The sequence below is a fragment of the Crocuta crocuta genome, unplaced genomic scaffold (genome assembly GCF_008692635.1).
Source record: "Crocuta crocuta isolate KB4526 unplaced genomic scaffold, BGI_CrCroc_1.0 scaffold53, whole genome shotgun sequence".
In the NCBI taxonomy this organism is placed as follows: domain Eukaryota; kingdom Metazoa; phylum Chordata; class Mammalia; order Carnivora; family Hyaenidae; genus Crocuta; species Crocuta crocuta.
The window spans coordinates 1,136,518-1,162,495 of NW_027529432.1; the positions used below are offsets into that span (position 1 = coordinate 1,136,518).

General features: G+C 54.3%; 1 protein-coding gene across 1 annotated transcript in view; it reads left to right on the top strand.

Annotated features, from left to right (window-relative positions):
• MARK2 (microtubule affinity regulating kinase 2) overlaps nucleotides 1-25,978 on the top strand; it is a 57,213-nt gene that overhangs the window by 24,443 nt on the left and 6,792 nt on the right. The window contains exons 2-14 of the mRNA XM_077759696.1: nucleotides 17,512-17,701; nucleotides 17,817-17,866; nucleotides 20,612-20,660; nucleotides 20,977-21,042; nucleotides 21,131-21,201; nucleotides 21,412-21,468; nucleotides 22,177-22,413; nucleotides 23,546-23,665; nucleotides 23,773-23,872; nucleotides 23,950-24,062; nucleotides 25,026-25,158; nucleotides 25,410-25,588; nucleotides 25,786-25,883. Of these exons, the coding sequence (XP_077615822.1) occupies nucleotides 17,512-17,701; nucleotides 17,817-17,866; nucleotides 20,612-20,660; nucleotides 20,977-21,042; nucleotides 21,131-21,201; nucleotides 21,412-21,468; nucleotides 22,177-22,413; nucleotides 23,546-23,665; nucleotides 23,773-23,872; nucleotides 23,950-24,062; nucleotides 25,026-25,158; nucleotides 25,410-25,588; nucleotides 25,786-25,883 (1,463 nt within the window). The remainder of the gene's footprint in view (nucleotides 1-17,511; nucleotides 17,702-17,816; nucleotides 17,867-20,611; nucleotides 20,661-20,976; nucleotides 21,043-21,130; nucleotides 21,202-21,411; nucleotides 21,469-22,176; nucleotides 22,414-23,545; nucleotides 23,666-23,772; nucleotides 23,873-23,949; nucleotides 24,063-25,025; nucleotides 25,159-25,409; nucleotides 25,589-25,785; nucleotides 25,884-25,978) is intronic.

Below are 25,978 nucleotides of genomic sequence, written 5' to 3' on the forward strand. Positions count from 1 at the left end.
CATGTCACCAAGCCAGGGGCCAGCTTCTCTGCAGCATTGCTATCAAGACTTTCGACTGCCTGGAGCCACAGGCTCAGGTGCTGACTGCTCGCCACTCCTCCTTTGTGTCTTGTGGCCAGTGTTGTCATTGTCAAGTTGGTTATGGAGGATGATCTCCTCCCGGTGTGGTCCCCAGGCTCCCTGCTCCCTGAGCCCCTCGGCCCTGGAGCTCTACCTAATTTGTCTGAAATTCTGCCTTTGAGTCGGGCAACAAATGGAAGAAAGGGTTGTAGGAAGCTGTGTTTGGGTGGTTTGACTTCTGACTGGGCTTTTAGGCATCTGAAAACTGAGTGCTTTTCTTTATCCAGATTTCTTTCGAAACCTCTCTGTATGCACGAATCCTATACCTCAGACGTTTCGTGGTGGGCCAGAAAGGCTTTGCTTGGATATGAATTTAGTTTGGGGCCCTTTCTGGGATCTTGTGTCGTCCAACCCTCTAGTCTCTCCCACTGCCCCTTCCTCCCAATAACATTAACTTTTCATATAAAGAACGTTGGAGAAATTGAGCACTGTCTCAAGGTCACTGGATCATAAGTGGCATTTGGCATAGCTAGCTGGTTTGGCGTTTGGGGAGAGATTTCTGCTTTATATTTGAGCAAAAGATTTCTTGGCGGGAGGCCCCTACGCTGTGTTGCCAGTGCTCGCTCGCCCTGTGTACAGGGTTTGCCCCCTTCCCTCCCCTGACAGGTTGTTTTAATCCTCTCGCCTATAAACAAGTGCAGTTTTCAGAATGTGTGGGGCCAGCTCACGTGACCTGGGTCCTCTCTTCAGGGGGTGACCAGCATCAGCTTTATGTTTTTGTTTTTTTTTTATGTTTTTTTTTAATTTTTTATTTTTATTTATTCCTGAGAGAGAGAGAGACGGCATGAGCAGGGGAGGGCCAGAGAGAGAGGGAGACACAGAATCTGAAACAGGCTCCAGGCTCTGAGCTGGCAGTCAGCACAGAGCCCGACGCGGGGCTCGAACCCACGAACCGTGAGATCATGACCTGAGCGAAAGTCGGACGCTCAACCGACTAAGCCACCCAGGCGCCCCAAGCATCAGCTTTAGATACCGCGGTCACTTGATGTGGCAGAGCTGTGAGAGTCAAGAGGTGGGGACACCAGGAGGAGGCCTGGGTCGGCCAGGGAAGGTACGGTGGTCCCCCCCTTACTCAGTTTTGCTTTCTGCGGTTTCAGTAGCCTCTGGTCACCCACGGTCCAGAAACAGATGATCTTCTGACCTGTCGCCAGGAGGTCAGTAGTAGCCTGACGCTGCGTCACAATGTCTGCGTCCTTCACCTCACTTCATCTTACCACGTAGGCATTGTCACATCCTGACAAGAAGGGGGAATACAGTGCAGTGAGATATTTTGAGAGAGAGCAGGTTCACATGACTTTTCTTACAGTATACTGTTTAAATTGTTCCCTTTTATTATTAGTTACTGTGGTCAGTCTCTTACCGTGCGTAATTTATAAGTCATACTTTTCATAGGTATGTACGTATAGGAAAATTCGCAGTATATGGTTGACCCTTGAACAGCATAGGTGTTAAAGATGCCGACTTCCGGGGTGCCTGGGTGGCTCAGTCGGTTGGGCGTCCAACTTCAGCTCAGGTCATGATCTTACAGTTCGTGGATTCGAGCCCCTCGTCAGGCTCTGTGCTGACAGCCGGCTCAGAGCCTGGAGCCTGTCCAGATTCTGTATCTCCCTCTCTCTCTGACCCTCCCCTGCTCATGCTGTCTCTATCTCTCAAAAATAAAATATTTTTTAAAAATTAAAAAAAAAAAAAAAGAAGGGGTGCCTGGGTGGCTTAGTCGGTTGGGCGTCCGACTTTCGCTTAGGTCATGATCTCGCGGTTTGTGGGTTCGAGCCCCGCGTCGGGCCCTGTGCTGACTGCCAGCTCGGAGCCTGGAGCCTGTTTCAGTCTGTGACTCCCTCTCTCTCTGACCCTCCCCTGCTCACGCTGTCTCTCTCTCTCTCCTAGAAATAAATAAAACATTAAAAAAAATTTAAAAAAAAAAAAAAAGAATGCCGCCTTCCACACAGTCAAAAATCTGTGTGTAATTTTTTGACTCCCCAAAACTTTACCTGCAGTCAACTGTTGACCTTACTGATCACATGAACAGTTGATTAACCCATATTTTGTATGTCTTAATGGGTTATGTAGTGTATTCTTAACAAGCTGGAGAAAAGAAAATGTCACTAAGAAAGTTATAAGGAAAGGGCGCCTGGATGGCTCATTCACTTAAGCGTCCAGTTCTTGATTGCATTTCAGGTCATGATCTCATGGGTTCATGAATCTGAGCCTCGTATGGACTTCCTTACAGCAAGGAGCCTGCTTGGGATTCTCTATCTTCCTCTCCCTCTACCCCTCTCCCTACGCCTCCCCAACGTGTGCACCTGCATGCTTTTGTGTGCACACACTCTCTCTTTCAAAATAAATAAGTCAAAATGAAGAGAAAATACATTTACAGTATGTACTATACTGTGTTGGAAAAGATCCGTGTATAAGTGGACCCGCACAGCTCAAGGCTCAGCTGTATGTGGGTTTTGGCACTGCCTATGGCTTCAGGCGTCCACTGGGGCTCCTGGAGTGTAGCCCCTATGGGTGAGCAGGGACTGCTGCTGTCTGTGCGGGGGGGGGGGGGGGGGGGGGGGGGGGGGGGGGGGGGGGGGGGGGGGGGGGGGNGAAGAAGAAGGCAGTTTCATTCCTTCTTGCATTTACCATTCCTGAATTCCCACTTGCGGTGTTTCATTTACCTTTCTCCTGTATCTCCGATCCTGGCTGCGGGGGCCCTGGGCATGCAGCTGTTTCAGGAAGCTGCCCCTGAGACACATGCAGGCTCCTTCATGGATACAGAACCCGGCACCGAAAATCCCATCTTCCCCAACAGTGATCTTGTTGTGTTGGGCGAAGGACAGCTGGTGGCGGGAGCCTGGCCGCCGCAGAAGGCCGCCGAGCCTCCGAGCCAGAGGCGCCCAGGAGCTGGGGTGCAGCTGCATTTTCACTGCGGCTGCCACCCCCTCCCCACACGCAGGCTTCCCAAGCCTCACGACTCAGGCAGCAGCACTCCTCGGTGCATAGTGGGGACTCAGGCCATACTGTGTGCATGTTGTGTCTGTTTCTTAAGTACCTGTCACATTTCCCATTGTGACTATTGGCTCGCAAAGGTTCATATATCTAGCAAATACTGGCAATATCGCTGACGCTGTCTAACCTCGGGAACTGTGGCCTGCACTCTGGATCTTCCTAGGGTGGGATGTGTGTGTTTAACGTGCTTATTATCGGGGAAGAGTAGAGTGGCCTTTTATGGAAGGGATAAAACAGTTGAGCTGCTGGAGCCTTTGCTGGCTCTGCCAGAAACCCAAGTCCAAGTCCAAGCCGTGCCAACAGTTGACCAGAATGTGGTCTTCATCTCAAGAGCTCTCCCGGGCCAGTCTGAAAAGATCCATCTCTTTTTGGAGATAGGATTTTCGGTGAGCATTGGGTAAAGAAGTTAAAGCCAAAAATCCTATCTTTTTCTGGTAACCTACAGAGTAAGTTGAGAAAGCATACGGAATTATAGTAATAATAGCATGTCGTGAGCATTTAGTACGTGCCAGGCATTATTCTAAGTATTTTGGATGTGTTTTGATATTTTGTCAATTCTGACTTTATACCTTTTGTTTTCTCTTGGTAGGGACCCCTTTGTGTCTTCAGGGTCTTTGTCTGTGGTGGATGCGCGGACTAGATAGAACAACAGAATGGGTAGCAGTGGCCTCCTGCTGCCCGGCTAGATTCTTCTGATCAGAGGTATCCTGGGTGGCTTTTTCCTCTCAATCTTCAGATCTTTCTTTAAGCCACCTTGCCTGTTGGCAGTAGAGCTGCCCTTCGGGATTTGCTGCACAGGGTCTGTTTGCCTTCATAGGCGCCCTTTCCTCCCTGGCCTCTCCAGGCGAATGCGGAGGTGAAGAGCTAAGGACATGGCTGGTGGCCTCCTGCAGAGTAACCAGCGTCCCCTTGTCTGCAGCCCCTTCTCCCCCAGCACCGCCTGTTCCTCGGTGGTTCTAGTTCCTGAGGGCTTCCACCAGCACTGAGCTAATCCGTTGCCAAAGAGCCCAGCTCCCAGGTTCATGTCGGAGATCAGAAAGCTCAGACTCTCTTCCTCGGACTTTCTCTAAAAAGAGGAATTGACTATTAAAAAGTGCTTTTTAAGAAGGCACTTGTAATGGATAATGGCTGTCATGTCATTTACCACACACTCTGCTCCCTAAGTCAACCACACACACAGCTAGGATGCCCTGAGTGAAGCTGCCATTGCCACCAGAGAATGAACAGTGTTTGGCTTTAGGGGACACCTAGGCCTAAAGTTAGAAGCTGACACATACACAGTCTCCCTGAGAAGCTTTCCAACGCTTCTTCACCTAACTTTTAAAAAGTATATATAGATATATATTTATTTTAGTTTTGGGAGCACGCAAGCGGTGGAGGGGCAGAGAGAGGGGGACAGAGGATCCAAAGCAGCCTCTGTGCTGACAGGCTGACAGCAGTTAGCCCCATGTGGGGCTCAAACTCCAGAATGAATTTTGAGATCGTGACCTGAGCCCAAGTGGGACGCTCAACTGACTGAGCCACCCAGGTGCCCGATCCACACTAACGTCTGACAGATGAGCCCTCTTCCAGACATGGGGCCAGCTAGCCAAGGCACCTGCCCGAATCATGGCCACTTAGTAATAGGGTCCCGTAGTCCCAGGGGTGAGGCCACAGTGGCAGCAGTGGGCCCAGTGAGGTCGATAGAAAGCACATACCCAGCTTCGGGTGCCAAGCAAGGAGTCTGTTCTAAATTTTTTTTTTAATGTTTTATTTCTTTCTTTTTTTAAAAAAATTTTTTTAAATGTTTATTTTTGAGAGACAGAGCATGAGCGGAGGAGGGGCAGAGAGAGAGGGAGACAGAATCTGAAGCAGGCTCCTAGCTGTCAGCACAGAGCCCGACACGGGCCTTGAACCCACAAACCACCAGATCATGACCTGAGCCGAAGTCGGACACTTAACCGACTGAGCCACCCAGGCACCCTACAAGGAGTCTGTTCTTTTTTTTTTTTTTTTTAATGTTTTATTTATTTCTAGGAGAGAGAGAGAGAGAGACAGCGTGAGCAGGGGAGGGTCAGAGAGAGAGGGAGTCACAGACTGAAACAGGCTCCAGGCTCTGAGCTGGCAGTCAGCACAGAGCCTGACGTGGGGCCTGAACCCACGAACCGCGAGATCATGACCTAAGCGAAAGTCGGATGCTTAACTGACTAAGCCACCCAGGCGCCCCACAAGGAGTCTGTTCTAAAGAGCACTTGCCCCTGATACATCAGGGGACAGTCCCAGGCTCCCCTTTCTTCGTTCTCTGAGTGGAAGGTCTCCTACCTGGTCTTTTCGTAGTTCTTCTTTCTCTCCTAGAAGCCAATGCCCACTCACAATTCCTTTTGAAATTTCAGCCTCATTTCTCGCCTCTGCCTGGGTTCATTTCTCATTCCCTCCCTCCTACTCGACCATCCCGGATGCTTTGAAAGCCCCTCTGCCCGCTCAGCCCTCTTGTTTCAGGCCCTCACCCGGGGTGTGAAGGGACAGAGCCTTGGTTTCTGCTGCCCATGCTACTTGGGGGAGCAGAGATGCGTTCCTGGGTCCCAGGTAGAACTCAGAGTTAATGTTCCTGTTGTGTCGTGTGCTTCACGTCTTACGTATGGTTAACACACTGCTTCGGACACAGCGGTGGCCCTCGTGAGCCGGCTTCAGGCACAGCCACCAGCCGTTCCTCCGAAGGGAACTTCAGTGAGTTGGAGATTGCTTCCTTGACTGATGGGCTGCAGCAGGGTTGCCTGTGTCTGTGGACGCGCTCATTAGCTTGGAGTCCCATAGCACCATCTATTAGAAAGAGTACATTGTCCTTCTGGATACCAAGCGACAAAGACAAAAACACACACAGACACCACTTCCCACCCAGAAAGGTTGTCTGAGAGCTACGCTCACTCCCGTGATCGCTCTAAGGGACGAGTGAGTCCAAATTCTTAATTTTAGCTGATTGCACTCGTTGTCAGGAGGCGCTGGAAACAGCTCAGTTGTCCTCACTGGCTTGGGTTCCTAATGATCTGCTGTAGGAGGAAGATGACACCTCGGCCTGTGAGCAGGAGCAGCCCTGTCGGGAAGGGGGTGCAGCTTGGTTTGCTTACGCAGAGTGCGGCCCGTCGGAGATTTTTGATGGTCCTGTAAATGGAACGGCCACACGGCAGCCCGGCCAGGGGGGATTGGTTTTGAGGTGAGAATTGGGGGGACAACCTTACGTGGTTTCTCTTAACCTCCTGCGTGAGCTGCGAGCTCTGACCTCTGGCTGTGGTGACTTCTGGGGCAGCAGGCGTCGTCCCAGTGTTTTTTTCTGGTATTTCCTCCTCCGACACCCTCTTTGAACCTGGAGGAGTAGGAAGGCAGTCTGTTTTCTCCTTCCAGGGGAAGATGCAGTGGAAGGAGGCACATGTCTTATTCAGCACCTTCCAGTGTGGAGCTGGGACTGGACACGACCCAGAGGCCTGTTTCCCAGCCTGGGGGAAAAACAAAAACAAAAAGACCCAAAACGTTACAAGGAAACCCTGCTGGAAAGGGCAGAGACGAGGGGTTAAATCTGCACCCAGGTAGAAAGGCTATTGCATAAACGCTGAGAGAGGTTTTTTGTTTTTTGTTTTTTTGTTTTTTTTTTTTAAGATCTCGTGCTTCTTTTTTACTTTGTGTTGGCAAAAACCCCAGGAGAAGATGGGAGATTCTGGGAGGAGATGATTATGCTGGGTGAGTCAACTGAGCTCCCCAGCTGCCGTTTTTAGTTCCTCTGCTTTTCTGTAACAGGAGGCAGCTTGGGGAGGGGGGGTGGGGGGGAATGCTGATTTGTGCGGCAGGACAGGAGGCAGGTGTGTATGGGTGCATCATTGTGGCACTCCAGGGTTGACGGGGCCTTACAGTCATTGCATTGGTTCAAGGAGGGAATAGTAAAGCAGAACTCTCAGTGTAGCAAACAGTGAGTGTCGCCTCCAAGTCACGGTCACCTCCCCAGATCAGTAGCTCCTTCAAATGGCTTGAGCCGCATTGGAGTGTCACAGTAAGACACAGTGGTTTTGATGGCAAAGCGGCGGTGGGGTTGAATGTGAAGAGGCCAGAGAGATGGGTCTCAAGTGGGAGGGCCCAGTGGTGGTTGGGCATCAGAAAGTTTGGAGGAGAGGGCTCCCCCTCTGTGGTGCAAGGAGAGCTCGGGCTTGTCTGGGGGTCAGGGATGGGAGCGCTTGGGCGGCGGCCCTCCCAGCCCCGGCAGCACCTCTATTCTGAGTCTGTCTCCCACTCATCTTGGTGACCACCTTCAGCTTTGGGTCAGGGAGGAGCACCAAGGGCCTCGTCACCACCTGGGAAAGCTTGTTAATGCAAAGAACATTCCATAGCTGTCCTCCATCCTTGGGAGAGGGGGTCTCGTGGCTTCCTGCCTGCTTGGATGCTGTCCGCAGAGGACACAGATGGGGAGGTTATAGGTGCGGGTCCCAGAGACTGTCATGAAGATGCGTCTACACGTCTCCTCCTTTATGTGTTTATACCCATTTTTTCCTTCAGTACCTGCTGAATGCACCTGCTCTGTGCTAGAGGCGTTGTTGTGGGCCGTGAACGGGATAGACCCGGGCCCTCCCTTTAGAGCATTGTCTGGTGGGAAAGCCAGACGGTAACCAACAACTTCAAAGGGTAACAACTGCCTTGAAAGAGGAGAAAAGGGTCTTTGGCAAGAGGTTCTGATCTTCCTTCTGCCTCTGTCTTATCTTCCAAGAGGGTGGCTGTAAGGATCAAACACTTGTACCGTTTTTATTCCTCAACTATTTCAACATGGGCCAGCTAGGCGCCGGCACCCTCGGGCACTGAGGGCATACAGAAGCGAGCCAGACACAGTCTCTGACCTCTCAGAGCTCCAGGAGGTTAAGGCGTCGAGACACACAGTCAGAAGAGATGAATGGTACAGACAGGGTGCTGTGGGAGCCAGAGAAGGGAGAGATCACTCTCTGCTGAGAAGGTGTTTGGATAATTCTTTGAACAAAAGGATTCGGGACCACCTAGGGAGAAGAGTGCTTACTGACCTGGATCCCATAAAAGAAGATGTTACGTGGTGGCTGGAGCCTTGCTTGTAAAGTGTGTGCGCACCTATGGAGCTCTGAGCCGTTCCCTCCCTGGCAGCCAGAGTGGCGGGGCTTGGGGTCCCCCTGCAGATCTGTGACTCCAGAGTGACTGCCTTTACCCCCGTGCCGTGTACAGCCAGCCAGTGTGCGAAACAGAAACAGAAACTACTAGGCAAAGGAAAGGAAGGAAGAAAGGAAGGCCCAGGCACCTCAGCTGCACCAGTTGCTCTCCATCAATCCTCTGTAAAGTGAGCCAGACCCTTCTGCTGCAGGCTGTCTCCTGCCTCCCCCGGAGCCCGGGGCTGCTGGCAGGCTGACTCTCCTGTGATATGGAGGAACTTGCTGGTCTCCATGGTTACGGGAACCCACTGGTACGGGCGGCGCCGAATGGAGTGTGAGGCTGGCAATGTGAGCTTCCCCCAGCCCTTGGCACCATGTGGTACTGGTATGTCGGCTGTTTCTTGGACCTTTTCTGGGAGGAAGGAGTTAAGGAACCCGTGAGGAAGGGAAGAGCAGTCGCACCTTCCTCCTCCTCTGGGCTACTTAGAGGCCAGAGGCGTGACTGCCTCCTTCTTCACCCGCTCCCCTTGGCAGGAGCGGTTTTCTGTTAGGAAAGAGGGTCCTTTTGCCTGACAGCCCAGCTACGGTAGAAACTGGACTTTTCCTTATTCCAGAAGCAATAGCAGCTTTACTGCACTGGGGCTTGTAGTCAAGTCTGTAGCGATGACAGATGACAGCTCTTCTCAGGGCCCAGAGGGATTCCTGGAGAGGGGAAGCGGGTTCCTACCCGAAAGTAAAATGAGATCGTAGGAAACGTCAAGACCTCGCGCACACTGGCCACTGTGGTCCACGCTGACGTGCGTTTCTTCATTCTGTCTTCATGCCGATCTTGTGAAGTGGGTGCAGCTGGTGGCCACATGTCCCAAATGAGGAAACTGAGTTCTCGAGAAGTCTTGGTCGTGCTCTGCAAAGCAGTAAGGAGCAAAGGCAGGGCTCCCATCCCAGACCCACCGGCCTCCGGAGCTCTGCCGTGCCCTCTGCCATGCCCTCCCGCCTCCCTCACTAAGCAGAGATACTGTGGTGAATCTACTAGGCAGTTCCCTCCTCTGAGTTTCTAGAAGGCAGGAACCAGCTCTCTCTGAACTTTGCAACTGACCCTGGCTCCAGAGATAGGGACTCAACAAAGGCTTGCTGAATCAGCAGCGGTAATTGGGGACTGAGATCAAGGCTGGGCCCCAGGGAGCAGATTCTCAGGGATGAAGTACTGGAAACTTGCAAAGCTGTGGTAGCTCAACACAACCTACCCGTTTGAGGAAGAGCCCAGCATTTCAAGTGACTGTGAAGGCAGGAGATTTGAGGCACGCTTATTGCGTTGTACCTTCCATGCATGGAGGGGAGTGAGCAGGCGGTGCTGCATCGGTTCTGGTCTCGCTCCAGGCCAGTTCTTGCCTGCTGGTCTTCCCAGGCACGCACTGGCCTCTGCCGGGGCTGCTCTGAGGCCTCCAGGCCACTCCTCTGCTGGCCTAGGCTGCAGTGCTGGCCTCCCTGCCTTGGGGTGAGGATTGCAGCTCAAGAGAGCTAAAGGGTAGCGAACTACCTTGCTTTTGGCTTTGTGCTTCAGTGGAAGGCTCCGCAGGTCTTCTTTATCAGGGAGGCACCTGCCCTGGCTCGAAAGAAGGAGCAGTCTTTTGACAGTTTGACACAGTGCCACCTCCCCTCCGCAGCAGGGCATTAAGGGAAGGTGGGGGGTTCCCCAGGGGGAGCCATCACAGTTAATTTGGGGGTGAGGAGGATGCATCCAACCTCTCCACAGGTCAGGGCTTACCGAAGCCTTGTAAGATCCTGCTTACCCACAATGCTCCTCGGGTTTATTGACTCTTGGCAGTTGAGAGTGACAGTTGCTCAGGACTGAAGGATGCAAGGAAGGCTCCTGGATGCAGTGAGGGAGGAAGAGTGAAAGAACAAGCGACTGGCCACGGCCACGTGACTCGTCAGCTCAGTCATACCCATTTCTCCCCAGCCTCTCTGTGTGAGGTCAGTGCTCTGTACTTCCTCAGTTTACAGAACCCCTTACTGCTTCCCACAAACAGGACTGAGGAAACAATCTCTCTGTCACAGTACACAACCCTAGGGACTAGAAAAATGAAGCTGTTTGATTCTGTTTGATCCTCCGAGTGAAGGGGCAGGTGATCGCGGGCAAGCCTGAGCCCAGGGTCCAGAGGAATGAGAGCAGGGTGTGCTGCGGGCCCCCCCGGGGACACCGTCACAACAGTCCAGTGGCGCTGGCCTGCGCCAGACACTGGCTCTCCTGCTGTCCTAGGCATCTGTCCCCTCCTTCTAGCGTGGGGAGGCAGAGCCAGGGATGAACCTTCTTTGGGGGAGATAAGACAGATTAGGCATCAAGAAAGTTGATGAAAGGCCGACAGAGGGGACCCTGAGGAACAGCCGAGTGGTGGCGTGGCCAGGGGACCTCGGGCAAGTCTCGTACCTTCCGTGTTTCAGTTTCTCGTGTGTAGCATGAGGATGCTACCCTACCGTTCTAGGGAACATAGGAAATACGTGGCAGCAGAAGGTAGCATCCAAAATGTCAAATCTGTCGTTCAGGGCTCGTGTGTTAGGTGAACACTGAGTAGCGTGGTCTCCCGGGTCTCTGTGTTCAGGTGCTGGAAGGGCACAGAGGAGCCTCTGTTTGCCCTTCTCTAGAGGGGTTGGTGGCCTACCAGCGTGAGATCTTTCAAGAGTTTCTTAGTGGGAAAGATCCTAACTAGAGAAATGGAATGAATTCGAGGTAGGTCTGGGAGCCTGAAGAAAGGTGTGCCCAGAACACAGAACACAGACAAGGGGGGGGAGGTCCCCAGGAGCCCAGCATGTTAGCAGATGCCCAGCCAGCAGGGCTTTGCAGGAGGAAGGTGGGTCCCGGCATCCCTGCTGCCCCCAGCCCCCCAAGTGCTTGAAACTGTATTGTTGGGGGGGAGCAGCACGGCTGGTGGTGATGGAGACTACTTGGAGGTTAGGCAGGAACCTAGGGGTGGACTCCCAGAATCAGGGCCAGAAGGGACTCAGAGGGACATTTGGCTGGTTCTCCATCTTTTAGGCAAGTTGTAGGATTAAATCTCATTACGTATCAGTGACAAAGGTGTTTAGTCTAGAACCCATTGACCTCTAAAAGGGCTTCACGGGGCCCCAGAGCTCCCTGAAATTATGTCCAAAATATGTTATGTCTAAGTGGAATATGCGTTTTCTAAGTTAAACACTGCTTTTTGTGAAGCAGGAGGTCCATCTGCCACTGTTGGCTTGCTGGTTTCTGCTTAACCCCCGCCTTGTTCTCGGTGGGTGGTTTGCTGGTCCAGCAGCAAGGCTGCTGGCTCCCTGGGTCAGCTCCTCCCGCAGGCTCCTCCCGCAGGCTCCTCCCTGCCAGTTGGAGCCCCTACCCAGGTCCCACCTGCTGCAGGTGAGATAAGGACTTTTATGACAGCCCTAGCTGGAGCAAGGCTCCTCACCCTCTCCCAGCTGTTACCCAGCAAAGCACCTTGGGGAGGGTGGGGCAGCCCACTTCCGGGGAGGGGGAGGGGAAGAGAGAAGGAAGTTGATCTAAACCCGCCTCTTTCTGTCTCTCTGTCTCCCTTCCTTCCCGTTCCCTTCCTGCCCCTTTCCTCCCACCTTGCGCCCGGTGTAGTGCCCTGGGCCTGTGTGCATTTTCTGGCCGCCAGGCCCTGGCCCGCGGGAAGCCGGGGGGCTTTTTGGCCCTGTTGCTCTCCCTGCCCAGCCCGGTCTCTCTCTGCTAGTGGTGTGGTTTCGGTTGCGACACAGTCCAGGTTCCCAGGCAGGAGCCGCTCGGGCCTGGCTGCTTCACTGTTTTTCACTGAGGAGGTGGTGGAAGGTGTCGCCTGCTTCGGCTGAGTAAGGGTGGCTGCCAGAGCCGGCAGCCCCCGCCCTGGGCCCGGCTCTTCCCGGCCTCTGTACTTTGCCCTCGCTGCCTGACAGGTTCTGCTGCGGGCCCTGCTGAATGGAAGTTGCTGGTAGTCCTTGTCCCTTTCTCCAGCCGGGTATGTTTTCCCCTTCTCTGCTGTGGGATTGCCCCCACCCTCAGCCCAGGGTCTTTAAAGAATTGCCGAGTGGAGCCAGGTGCTAGCACAGTAGTCAAATTCAGGGAGAGAGGCACTGGCTGGGAAAGGAAGAGGGGGCAAATTCCAGAAGAGTCTCCATAGGTTGAGGTGGCAGGTGCCCCCCCAGGGTGAGAGGAGGTGGCAGATGACAGGTAGAAGCCCAGGGAGGGTGCTCTGGCGCTCCACTGAAGGGAGACTGGGGTCTGGGGCGGCCACCCGGGGCCAGTGCCCAAGGGACCCTTTTCTTCCTCCCACGGTGCCCAGGCCGCCTGCGCCTCTGGCCAGGAGTGCCTGCCTGTCACCCCTCCCAGCCCTGGGGAAGTCTCAGGACACTTGAGGCCAGGCCTGAACGCCGAGCCCCATGGCATGAGCTCTTCTTGGGGAGGACTGTTGGTAGGGGAGCCCCCAGCACTAGCGAAGGGGCCCTGCCTACCTGAGTCAGCGCCGGGCCTCCAGGGTGGAGGCTGTCTTCCGGGCGAGCCTGGCAACACGCCTGAGGCTGACTTTGGAGATCCCAGGTTGAAGGGCCCACTGGATAGAAGGCTCTTTCTCTTCTCCCCGGGTCCTGCATTCCACCGTCTGTTGAGCCCCCGAAGCGGTTCAAGTCCTGCTTCTGAGCCCAGCATGCCGAGTGACCTGTGTGGCCTGCCTCTGGTTCCCGACACTGCCTTGCAGGGCACCCCCCCCCTCCGTTCTTTCCGAAAGCTGCCCGAGAGCTGTGCTGTCAGCTCACAGCGGGCTGGCCTCCTCGGATTTTCAGGGTCTGCCTGTGGTGTGCTGCGGGCCAGGGCTTTGGGGGTGTCCGGTGTCCTACCTTACTGTGAGCAGGGAGGACAGAGGTGGGGGAAGGGTGTGGATTTAGCCAAATCCTGGGGTGTTTTTTGGCCCGGAAGGGCAGCCAGTCCTCAGCCCCCTACACGGTGGTGAGATCTGGGTCCGTGCTGAGTGGGCCTCGTAAGGACCATGGAAGAGACTGTGTCCGCACCCTTACCTCCACTTCAGCCTTCAGGGCAGCCGCTTCGCACGGGGCCTTGGTCCAAGAAACATTTTCTACTGGAGACTTTCTCCTTTCTCCACTCCCTTTCTTCTTTCTTCACTTCCTCCCCTGGGCTCTGCTCACCTTGGCCCACATCCCTGCTGGGAGGGAAAGGACGGCTATGCTCTTTTGAATCCTGAGAGTCGGGTGATTCGGTCCTGAAAGGGGAGTGGGTGAATTTGGGAGCAGGGGACCAAAGAGCACAGGCCCCTGTTCTCAGCTTCTCTGGGTCCTGGACAAGCAGAACTTCTCTCTGTTCTGGATGCCCGGCTTGGAACCAGCCCTTCACAGCTGTCCTGTCTGAGTCGCCTCCTGTGAAGGCTGGAGGCACTAGTGCGGGCTGGCAACGAGGGCCAGAAGGGAGGGTGGCCACAGCTCAGCCTGGACCCCTTTCCAGTAGAGAGAGCTAGACCATCTCTGGTGGCCTTGGCCTCCGCTGAGCTACCTCTGGCTTCGGAGGGTGTCACTAAGGGGTGGGGGTCTTGTTGACAAAGACAGTAGCATTCGGGAACTAAAACGAACAGTGACACGGGTTGCTCTCCGTGGAGCACTGGACAACACATTTCATGTGTGTTCTCTCACCCAGTGTGAGGTCGAGAATATTGTATCACCACTTCACAGGCAAGGAAACTGATGCCAGTGAGTAGGGGAGCCGGGACTTGAACCTAGTTCTGCTGGACAGAGCTCCTCAGCACCCACTAGGCCATCCCCTGACACAGATGTGTGGAATCACTCTGCACTGGTCATCTTTTGGGTGGTTTCCTTCACCCTTTGCAATACTCTCATCTCCCTCTTGAGGATGGTGTTGATGATAATAAAGTTAGCACGTGTTGAATAATTGGCAGATTGAGGATTTGAACTGGCAGTTTGTCTCTGGCATTTGCACTCTTTAAAAAATTTTTTTTTATAGTTTATTTTTGAGACAGAGCATGAGCGGGGGAGGGGAAGAGAGACACAGATTCCAAAACAGGCTCCAGGCTCTGAGCTGTCAGCACAGAGCCTGATGCGGGGCTCGAACCCACGAACCATGAGATCTGACCTGAGCCGAAGTCAGACGCTTAACTGACTGAGCCCCCCAGGTGCCCCAGTGGCATTTGCACTCTTAACCACACCTCTCTACCCCTAAAAGGAGGGAGCTGGATGGCAGGGCCCCTCTTGTGTTTAACTGATGTTTTGAGGCCCAGTGTGCAGCCGGGCCTGGCGGGGAATGCGGTCCTCTGGTACCGCACAGACCAGGCCCTGGAGCCAGGGACAGCGAGAGGGCTGGGCAGAGCAGAAGTCAGGAAGGACCACAGGATTCCCAGATTTGGCTTCAGAGGGGCAAAGGGCCCAGACCTTCAAGTCTACACTGAATTCTTGTTACAGATTTTGAGGACTTGGAGTCTGCCAAGTCCTTGTATCCTCAGGAGAGGGGAGTGACAAGGAACTCAGGAGATGAATTAGAGGTTACCGAGGACACTTCCCCACCCATCATCCTCTTGTGAGAGCTGGCACGCNTGAGGCAGGCCAGCTAGGGCAGTAGGCAGCCTAGCAGCACTTTCTGGGAGGATGGGGCTGAGAAGAGGTAGGCCATGGAGCCCAGACCTCCAGGAGCCTGCTGGATGGGGCTCGGGATACCCTTTGGTAGACTGAGCCAAGGGCAGGTACTAGGGTACTAGCAGGGCCAAGAAATGCCCTTCTCTCCAAGGGGTGTGAACCCTAGGGTTGCTTTGGAAGGGCAAAAGGCAGATGTTTGAAAATCTACTGGTCTTAGGGGCACCTGGGTGGCTCAGTCAGTCAACTGCCTGACTTTGGCTCAGGTCATGACCTCGTGGTTTGTGAGTTCGAGCCCCGCACTGGGCTCTCTGCTGTCTCTGTTGGGATCCTCTGTCCCCCACCCTCTCTTGTCCTGCCCCTCCCCTGCTTGCACTCTCTATCAAAAAAATAAGTAAACATTAAAAAAAGAAAGAAAAAGAAAATCTACTGGTCTAGTAAACACTGTTTGAGGACCAACCAGGTTTAAGTGAGCAACAGGGTGTCAAGCACAGAGAGGCTGAGAGAGTTAGGTGGGCCAGAGTGGGCAGACAGCAGAGGCTTTGGGGACCTGGTGAGGACTTATAGGAGAGAGAACACTCCCCAGAGGGCGAAAGATGTTAAAAGGGACTCTGCTGAGATGTCAGGAACCTTTCCCTTCAGAATCTACCATAGGCATGGGATCTCTTTTCTCCTCAAAGGCCTAAATCCATGAGCTCTTGGGATCTGAGTCAGACAGCTTACCCCAGATCAGCCAGCAGCTACTATACAAAGAGAAGAAAGGCCCTCCATTGACGCAAGGAAGGAGGGGGAACCGTCAGTAGCAGGGTATTTGCTTTGCGTTATTGTTTTTCTGCCTGGAAAGCATCTGGTTAGGGAAGCAAGCTTCTTGCAAGAAACTCTGGACAGTTCTATGGGTGGTAGCAAGTCATTTCTCTCCTCTGTGGTTTTGAAGGGCTTCATTACAGCCCCAGGGGGCCGTGAAAGAAGAACTTTGACTCACACTTTTCTGGTTACCCTGCTCTCCTCCACCCAGAGTTTCCAAGGTAGCTCTGGATGGTTCCAGGACAAGGCTCTGGCAGCACTTTGCCCCAGTGTGTGGGAGTGAGGGCATCAGGTGCTCTTGGAGAGTAAATCTGGGCTCCAAACAAGATTAGACCAGGCTCTCAGCACTTTTATTCATCCATTCACATGCCATACAGTTCACCTTTATTTTATTTTTTGTCTTTATTTTTATTTGAGAGAGTGCATGGGGAGAGAGAGAGAGCGAGAACACCTTAAGCGGACTTCACGCTCAGCACAGAGCCCAATGTGGGGCCGATCCCACGACCCAGGGATCATGACCTGAGCCGAAATCAGGGGTCTGGACACTCAACCAACTGAGCTACCCAGGCACCCCACAATTCACCCTTTGAAGGTGTACAATTAAGTGGCTTTGAGTAAATTCACAGAGCTTTGTATCCATCCCCACAATCAACATTTCATTAGGCGATTTTCATTATCACAGAAAGAAACCCTGTACCCCTTAGTTGTCCCCCTAACTCTCCACCCTCCTCAGCCCTGGACTGATCTCTCTGTCACTGAGGATTTGCCTGTTCTCAACATTTCACATACATGGGATCATACAGTACGTGGTTCTCTGTGACCAGCTTTATTCACGTAGTGGAACGTTCTCAAGGTCTGTCCCTGTTGTAGCGCGTGTCGCGGCTTCATTTCTTTTGATTGCCGAGGAAGAGTCCACCACGTGGGATATCCCAGTGTGTCCGTCTGTTTGCCAACTGACAGACGTTTGTGTTGTTTCCACTTGTTGGCTGTTGTGAACGTGGGCTGTTACCAGTAGACACTGGTGTGTGAGTTTCCGCGTGGACATCCGTTTCCACTGCTCTGACGGGCGGCACCTGGGAGCGGGACTGCCGGGTCACATGGTGACTCTGGGTTGTAGCTCTTTGAGGAACACACAGGCCTTCATGTGTTTTCCTCTGGGCTGGACCCTTTTTGTGTCACGCTTGCAGAGCTGTGCTGTTGCTGTCACTTCGCGTCCTAACACTGTTGCCCGAGCTACGGGCTGTTGGGGGGCACCGGGGTGGGGGGGCAGACCCTGTCATTCGGTGTGTTCGTGGCACAGGTGTTGAGTGAGCATCCCCCAGAATTCAGATTGTGTCAGGGCTGGGGCATACCAGTGAATAAATGATGTACGCCCGCCTTCATGTGCCTCCATCTCAACAGGATGGCCAGCAAACCAGTGTAAAGGGATAACTAATAAAGGTAAAGGCGAAGCGTTGGGTGGTGACGAGTGCCGGAAGTGGTGACGAGTGCCGGAAGTACTTGCGCTGTGCTGCGCAGCCTCACTGTGTGAAGAGGCAGCCGGGCGAGCAGTAGGGGGCGCTCTCCCGCAGGATGTAAAGGGCTGGTGGGTTGTTAAGGGCGGACTGTACTGCCCTGGGTGCGAGGCCCAGACTCCCGCACCCACGGGACGTTGGCACTGAAGACTGGCTTGCTCCTCATCTCCTCCTCCTCCTCCCCTGCCTTCTGACTCTGCCTGCCCGCCAGCCCCCTGCCATCCACCTTGACCCCCCACCCCCAGCCTCGTAGGGTTTTTTTAATGGAGAGATAAGGGCACAGATACGGGGAACTGAGAGGTAGCGTCCTGAAAGGTGTGCGTGTTTCCACCCTGCAGCCCACCTTGGGACACCTCGACCCCAAGCCCAGCAGTAAGTCCAACATGCTGCGGGGCCGCAACTCAGCCGCCTCTGCTGACGAGCAGCCCCATATCGGCAACTACCGGCTCCTTAAGACCATCGGCAAGGGCAACTTCGCCAAGGTGAAGCTGGCTCGTCACATCCTGACCTGNCTGGACAAATGGATGTGTTGACGGGGTTGGGGTAAAAGGAAGTGGAAATATAGAGGAGGAGGGAGAGTCGAGTCTTGGGCCTCTCCTGTCCTGAGAGGGAATCTTGGGTTTTGTGTCTCACGTGCAGGTAGCTGTGAAGATCATTGACAAGACTCAGCTGAACTCCTCCAGCCTCCAGAAAGTAAGTGCCGCACCTTCTGTTCTTTCTAAGACTCTCATCAGGGGCCAGGGATCTGCTGATCCCGTGTGGGCCACCCCCCACCCTTGAATCCCCAGTTTTAAAAATCTCTGGTCTTTTCACCATCCCCACTGCTCCATGGCTCTGCTGCCTGTGGGGCTCTGATCGGATCCACCACGTTGACTCCCCCTGGGTGGGCTTCCTGGCCACAGGCACTGGCTCTTTAGAAGTCTTTCTGCCCTTCCCTGCCATTTGGCCTACCTATCTGACCTACTTCCTGCTCATCAGGATCGTGTTATCTTCTGACCTGTGGCCCTCTGCAAAAACACACGTTCCTGGCCGTTACTAAAAACATGTGTTTGGTGATTCCAAGATCTAGAATGATCCAGGGGATTGGCTCTAGAAGTGCAGGGATAAGAGGAGGCAGGGAGCCTGCCACCAGATTCTGTCCCAGCAGCAGTTTAGGGGATGAGTATAGAAGGCTGGGTTCTTAGAAGCTCAACTCCAGTTTCAAACCCCTGACAGTTTGTGCAGGTTAAGGATGGGTGGTACCAGTTTGCCTTCTCGCTTCTAAGGTCCTCTTGGCTAAAAGTCACAGACTCATCCACATGTAGTGTTCGCTAGATGAGGTTGAACTTTCTCTTCCTTTACTGACAGTGGGAAACTGAGGTCAGTCTTAGCTGATCCGGGGAGTCCTCCAGGTGGGAGCACATACCCAACCTGGTCGGGAAACTATGAAGAGCTGATAGGAACATGAAAAGGAGGCTTTGATTTGCAGAATGGGACAGCTTGCCAGGGAGGGGTTGACGTAGAACTGCAAACCCTCTGCCCGCTCCTCCCATGCCGGGCCCCGACAGTTAGGGGAAGGAGGAAATCGCCCGTCTGGCTCCCGAAAGGCTGTCCCTGTTCAGGTTGGTCCAGTTTCCTTGTGCCCCCATATTCCAGCTGGCCCTGGCTCAGATTTTCTGATCTTGAGTCACCTAGTTCTTTCTGTCACGAGGTAGGCTGAAATTTCCTTTTCAGGAGCACGCTGTTATTTAAAAGAGGGCATAACCTCATGCTAACAGTCAACTCCAGGGAGCTTGAGAAGCTTCGGACCTGGGGTGGGGGCTGGTTTTGAGGGAGGCACTCGAGGAATTGCAGCGTGGGGGTTGAGGTACCTTGACACGCTGGCAGCCAGAACGAAGGTGCTGCCTGTGTTTTGTTAGCCCCGGGACCCCCTCAGCGTTCTTTGGTTCAGAGGCAACTTTGCTGTCATCACCAGGGCTTTCCTGCTTAGAGCTTTCCGGAAGGAAGGGAAAGAGGGCTACCCTTGACATGTTGGCTCAGAGCACGCAGTGTAGCGTGCGCCGTGTGACAGCTGCCAGAGTCAGCCTGGCCGTGCCCTTTCCCACCTCTTTTTCCTCCTTGCCCCTTCCTGGCTGGCTGGAGGGCACTGATACCAGGCAAATGTAGGCATTTTAAAAGCCTTTTAACATACTCTTTTACCCAGGCCAGTCTGATTCCGGCCAAATCACTCTACTTAAATCTGATCCCGGCAGTGATTCATAGAAAGGACAGCACGGAAGAATCTAGCCCCCTCAGGGTTCTCAGCTGAGCCCAGGAAACTCCCTTTCTCCCAGAGAATACGCCTTCCAGGCCAAGTAGGTGCCCTCTGGGGGAGAACCCAGGCAGCTGCCTCCAGCCCCATTTCAGCGTTACTTACCCCCACCCCCACCCCCTGAGGTGGTGTCCAGGACCTTTCGCCTCTTCATCCCAGATAGCTGCCGCGCCAGGGAAGAAAGCAAGAGAAACCTGGGCTCTAACAAGAAAAGGGAGCCAAGTTCAGAATCGGATTCCTGAAGATTCGAAAGGCTGTCTCTTCTTTTTCAGCTCACAAAAGCTCTGAGACCTCATTAAAGGGGAAAAAATGTGTTCAGTTTATTCCATGAAGTACACCATGAATTAGGTCCCCAGACCTCCCCCCCCCCAAACAAAACAAAACAAAACAAAATATAAACAACTACTTCTGCTCTTTGTGCAAATGGTGAGGCCTGGAAGTTACCAAAACCCCACCTCCAGTTCTCTGGCCCCCGCAGAGGGGATGGGGTTCGTTTCTCTCATCTTTCTTTATGGAAGTACATGGTTTGGAGTCCCTGATTTTGTTTCACAAAGAGAGCGTGAGTGTGTGGAGGTGGGTTTGATTAAAATTGGCATCGGCTATATATAGGAGCGGCTTCTTCTGCCACCGCCCCAGAGGCCCAGGAGAGAAGGGCCTGCCCACCCATGCGGAGCCCTTTGACTTCTGTAAACCAGAAGATGAAGCCCCCCTCCCAAGCCCCCGCCCCTCACACAGAACAAGCTGGAGTCTGTTTTGTCACTGAACTTTAGCAGCAGCCTGGTTCTGAATATTCATGCACACGGGCTCACACTCCCTCCTTCAGAGGCGCCCCGCCACACCCGCCTGCTCTTGGGGGTTGGATTTGGGGAGAGTGCAGCAGAGGACCCATGGCCGATGTATCCAGATGCTGAACCCAAGGGTGCAAGTCGTTAGAGGCCAGCTTTCCTCCTGCTGACGAGTCTGCCTTCGTTCCCCTTCACCTACTTCTCAGCCATCAGGAACGGGCCTGGGTGACCTGGACACTGCCCCATTTCTTTCCTTGGCCTGTTTTCTCTCTTGGGAGAAGCCATCGAGCCGTGGCTTTGTTTGGAGGGGACCTGAGGGGAGCAAGCTAAGCAAGCGTGACCCCCTGGTATTTTCTTTTCCAGCTATTCCGCGAAGTAAGAATAATGAAGGTTTTGAATCATCCCAACATAGGTGAGAACCAGATTTCATTCCTTCCTTCTTCCCCTACAGCACGGCCCTGCTTCCCAGCCTGTATCCCTCCCCGAGGTGGTGCTTTCTGGAGTCGGGAGTCTGGGAAGCTGCCTCTGGGGATGCCCAGCTCAAAATCCAGCCCTGCCTCTGGCACCTGGGGCTCTTCTTAGTAGCATGGCTGCCATGAGAGAAGCTTACCCTTTTTTTTGGGGGGGGGGGGGAGCCTTTCATCCCCAGGATGTCCCTGTTCACATTAGGGCTCAGTGTGTGGCCCGTCCTACTTCTCTGACTCACGGCTTGGCCCTTTCCTTTGCAGTTAAGTTATTTGAAGTGATCGAGACTGAAAAAACTCTCTACCTTGTCATGGAGTACGCTAGTGGAGGTAAGTGTGGAACTGCCTCTTCCCGTGTGCCCCCGGGTCCCCCAGTCCCAGGAAGCTCCGACCTAGACCCCACCCCTGTATCTTGCAGGAGAGGTGTTTGATTACCTGGTGGCTCACGGCAGGATGAAAGAAAAAGAGGCTCGAGCCAAATTCCGCCAGGTGGGTGTGGGTCCCTTTGCGGAGTGTGGCCCCAGCCTCTGCCCTTTGGGGTTTGGCCTGTGAGGAGGTGCTGCCTGCCTCTGAGTGGCCTGTGGTGGGTCCTGCGAGCTCTGCTTATCTATATGGCAGATTGGAACTAGGTCACCGACTCACAGGTCCGCCATCCAACCCTCGGGTGCCCCTGGCCTAACCCTTCTTCCTTCCTTTCAGATAGTGTCTGCTGTGCAGTACTGTCACCAGAAGTTTATTGTTCATAGAGACTTAAAGGTAAGGCGAGCCCTCGTCTCCTGTCTCGGGGTCAGGTTTGGGTTGTTCACCCTCTGTCAACAGTGTCCTAATAACCTTCAGGCTCTGAGAGTTCAAGGAAACTCCAGCTTGTAATTTTTTGGAGGTGATGAGGAAGCCCCTCGGGCCGTTTCTGAAATCGGCCTTACAACTGGACTTAGCTGTCATTTAGCCGGCGAACAGAGGGTCTCTGCCGCCTCCGCTGGGCACGCCCCCTTCCAGGGTTGCCAGGCGCCGCAGGAGAGCTGCGGGCTCCGCTGGCCCTTCCTGCGGCTGACTGAGGGCGGAACAGTGACTGTCCCACCGCTGCCCCCCAAGCTGCTCTGCAGGTGCACACCTGCTCAGCCCTCTCCCTGAGACAGCAGAGTGTGGACTCCCCTGGAGGCGCCTGGCCCCCCGAGTCCTGGCAGACATGACCGTGATTAACACGAGCCTGACGTGGCGGCGGAAGCCTGGCACAGCTCACGGCATCTCCGAGCCCTCAGATGCCCGCGCACTCCCATGGCTGCCTGTGTGAGGGGTGGCCTGCGTTGGCCCCCTCCGGGCCAGCCCCTTCACACTGACTGAAGGTGGAGAAAGTTCTGAGACCGAAGTTGACCTCTGTTTGTGCTCCCATCCCCCTCAGCTCCTTCCTGTTCAGTGCCTTCCTGTGGTCCGCTCCCTCCTCACATCTTCCATCTTCCCTCCCAGGCAGAAAACCTGCTCTTGGATGCTGATATGAACATCAAGATTGCAGACTTTGGCTTCAGCAATGAATTCACCTTTGGGAACAAGCTGGATACCTTCTGTGGCAGCCCCCCATATGCCGCCCCAGAGCTCTTCCAGGGCAAAAAATACGATGGACCCGAGGTGGATGTGTGGAGCCTGGGAGTTATCCTGTATACACTGGTCAGCGGGTCCCTGCCTTTTGATGGACAGAACCTCAAGGTGGAGTGAAGCACAGGCTTAGATTTTTAAAAATAAATAAATAAATAATAACATTTATATTTTGAGAGAGAGTCAGAGATACAGCATGAGCGGGGGAAGGTCGAAGAGAAAGCGAGACACAGAACGTGAAGCTGGGGCTCTGGGCTCTGAGCTGTCAGCGTAGAGCGTGACATGGGGCTCGATCTCACAGACCGTGAGATCATGACCTGAGCTGAAGTTGGACACTTAACCAGCTGAGCCACCCAGGTGCCCCAAAAAAGGTTTTATTTTTACGTAATCTGTACACTGAACGTGGAGCTCAAACTGCCAACCCTGAGATCAAGAGTCAGTTGCTCCACCGACTGAACCAGCCAGGTGCCCCAGGCTTAGGTCATTTTTATTGCTTCTCCTTTCCATTCTCAGCCTTTGGTCTTACCCCTGACCTCTCTCCTTTGCCACCTGTACACTTTTCCCAAGCCAGAACTTCAGAGGAGGGCTGGGTCTTCTGCACCCAGCGTGATGGCCTCAGTTCTTTCCTCTAGGGATGGGATAGATTAGATCCTGTTTCCGTTCACCCTTCCGAGTCACTCAGGATGGCAAGGCCTCGGGCTGGTCAGGCTAATGGGCACAGGGCATTTGACACCAGTGCCTCTCCGGTGTGGTGCCTTGTCTCTGGCTCTCTGTCTCCTACCGTGTTTCACATATATCTAGCTGGTCAGTCTTAAGCTCTCAGAAGCCTGGACATTAGGTTTCTTCCCTTGGCCTTGGGGTGATGTAAATTTCTTTCCCTCTGGGGCACCTGGCAGGCTCAGTCTGTAGAGCAGGAGACTCTTGATCTCAGGGTTGTGAGTTCAGGCCCCATTGTAGGGCATAGCGCTTACTTAAAAATAATAATAAATTTCTCGGGCGCCTGGGTGGCTCAGTCGGTTAAGCGTCCGACTTTGGCTCAGGTCATGATCTTGCAGTTGATGGGTTCGAGCCCTGCGTCGGGCTCTGTGCCGACAGCTCAGAGCCTGGGGCCTGCTTCTGATTCTGTGTCTCTGTCTCTTTTTGTCCCTCCCCTGCTTGTGCTCTGTCTCTTTCTCTCTCTCAAAAATAAATAAACATTAAAAAGATTAAAAAGTAATAATAATACATTTCTCTCCTACTGTAGGAGCTACGGGAGCGGGTCCTGAGGGGAAAATACCGCATTCCGTTCTACATGTCCACGGACTGTGAAAACCTGCTTAAGAAATTTCTCATTCTCAATCCCAGCAAGAGAGGCACTTTAGAGGTGAGCAGCCAGGATCCCAGCTGACTGGAAAGCCCTTGGTTCCTTGGGACGCCTCCGAGCTGAGTCCCCTTCCTCCCTGCCCTTAATGCTTCCCTTTGCTCCCCCAGCAAATCATGAAAGATCGATGGATGAATGTGGGTCACGAAGATGACGAACTAAAGCCTTATGTGGAGCCACTCCCTGACTACAAGGACCCCCGGCGGACAGGTGAGGCTCTGCCAAGCCGTGAGATTCAACTCCCTAGGACTCAGGACCAGCCTTAACTGTGTGTCCCCCCTGTGCAGAATTGATGGTGTCCATGGGTTACACACGGGAAGAGATCCAGGACTCACTGGTGGGCCAGAGGTACAACGAAGTGATGGCCACCTATCTGCTCCTGGGCTACAAGAGCTCTGAGGTGTGTGCCCCCTGCTCTGTTCCCTGCTGGCCAGCTTTGCTGTCACTGGCAACCCTGTGCTTCTGGCACCCGTTGAGGGCAGAAGCTCCTCTCTGAGTAGGTGCGCTTTCTGCTGACGAGTTTTAAGCCTCAGCTCTGGTGGGTAAAGCTCTCTGGCCTTTGCTTTCACTGGTTTCTGTCAGTGAAGGGCTAGGAAAGCCGGTGGGGTCTAGGCCTGGGTCCGGGTCTCCACATGGGTGAGTAGATCTGGCTCGGTGTGTGTTGCTTAGGCTGGGTCTAGGTCAGTCTGGCTGAATCACTTCTTTGTTGATGGAGAAAATCTGTGTGTCTGTTTCCACGTGTTTGTGTCCCTCTGAGTTGGGAAGCGCCTGTCTCTGGGTGTTCGGGTGTGTGGGTCTGTGTGCTCTTCTTAAACGGGTCTTGAGTCTGCATCGCTGGTGTCTGGCTCTCTGTGTCTGTGTGCCTGTATGTCTGTCCCCCGTCTGTTCATCTGGAGGCTTCGTGTTTGTGCCCGTGCCCATCTGGGTAACCGTGTTGGTGTGAGGCCACGGGTGTGTGCGTGGGAGGGTGGGCTTGCGCGCCATCTGTGTGTCCCCACACGCACTCCTGGCCTCCCCGGCCTGCTCTCCTCCTGGAAGTGTGGGACTTAGCCTGGTCAAGAACGATCTTGTTGGGAGCAGGAGGGTGTGCTCTCGCGGTCTGAATGTGCGTTCTTACGGGCACATGTGTCCCTCTCCGGGGGTGGGGGCTCTTGCGTGTGCTGGGGGCCGGGAGTCTCTGGCTCTGTTCGTCGGGAGCCGTGTCGGGGCCTGCGTGTCTGCAGGATGTTTAGACGCACCTGGGTCCTGCAGGAGCACGTCCTGGGGTGTCCGGGAAGGACTTGCATCAGGCAGAGCGGTGTGAAGTGGGTCCCTCTGTGCGCATGTCCGTGTGATTTCTACCCTCCTGTTTATCTGCCTGCAGCTGGAGGGTGACACCATCACCTTGAAGCCCCGGCCTTCGGCTGATCTGACCAACAGCAGTGCCCCTTCCCCCTCCCACAAGGTACAGCGTAGCGTCTCTGCCAACCCCAAGCAGCGGCGCTTCAGTGACCAGGGTGAGTGCTTCAGGGAGTTGCGGGCAGCGGGCTCACCCCTGTCCTGAAAGGACATGGCCTCTAGGGGCTAGGGAGGACCCCGCTGAGTCTCCGTCCCAATTCAGCCACGTCTTAGTAGCGTGGCCTTGGGCAAGTCACTTCCCTTCGCTCGCCCTCTGTGAAATGGGGTTTACGGGGAGCGCCATGTACATGGCCGGCCCTCAGCTGGCCCCTCGCCCTTACCCACTCCTGCCATCCCTCTGCCCCCGCAGCTGGTCCTGCCATTCCCACGTCTAATTCCTACTCTAAGAAGACTCAGAGTAACAACGCAGAAAATAAGCGGCCTGAGGAGGACCGGGAGTCAGGGCGGAAGGCCAGCAGCACGGCCAAAGTGCCCGCCAGCCCCCTGCCCGGCCTGGAGAGGAAGAAGACCACCCCCACCCCCTCCACGGTGAGCGTCCCACCTGCCCTGGGGCCCGTCCGCTCCGAGCAGCTCCCTCCGGCTGCCCCCCTGGCCTCGCCAGGTATGCTTACTGTATGAAGCCTACCCGCCACGAGGAAAAGCAGAATCCTTTCTTTTCCTGGAGCCGGCTCTGTGAACAGAACACTGGTTTTCTGTGGTACAGCTCTGCCCTCTGTTTCCCACAGAACAGCGTCCTCTCCACCAGCACAAATCGAAGCAGGAACTCCCCCCTTTTGGAGAGGGCCAGCCTTGGCCAGGCTTCCATCCAGAACGGCAAAGACAGGTGAGCGGACCCAGGCCCTGCCTACCACGCCCCCCTCCCCCACCAAGAGCCGTCTCATGGTGGTGGTCTGTCAGCAGCCCCTGCCCCTCCCCCCA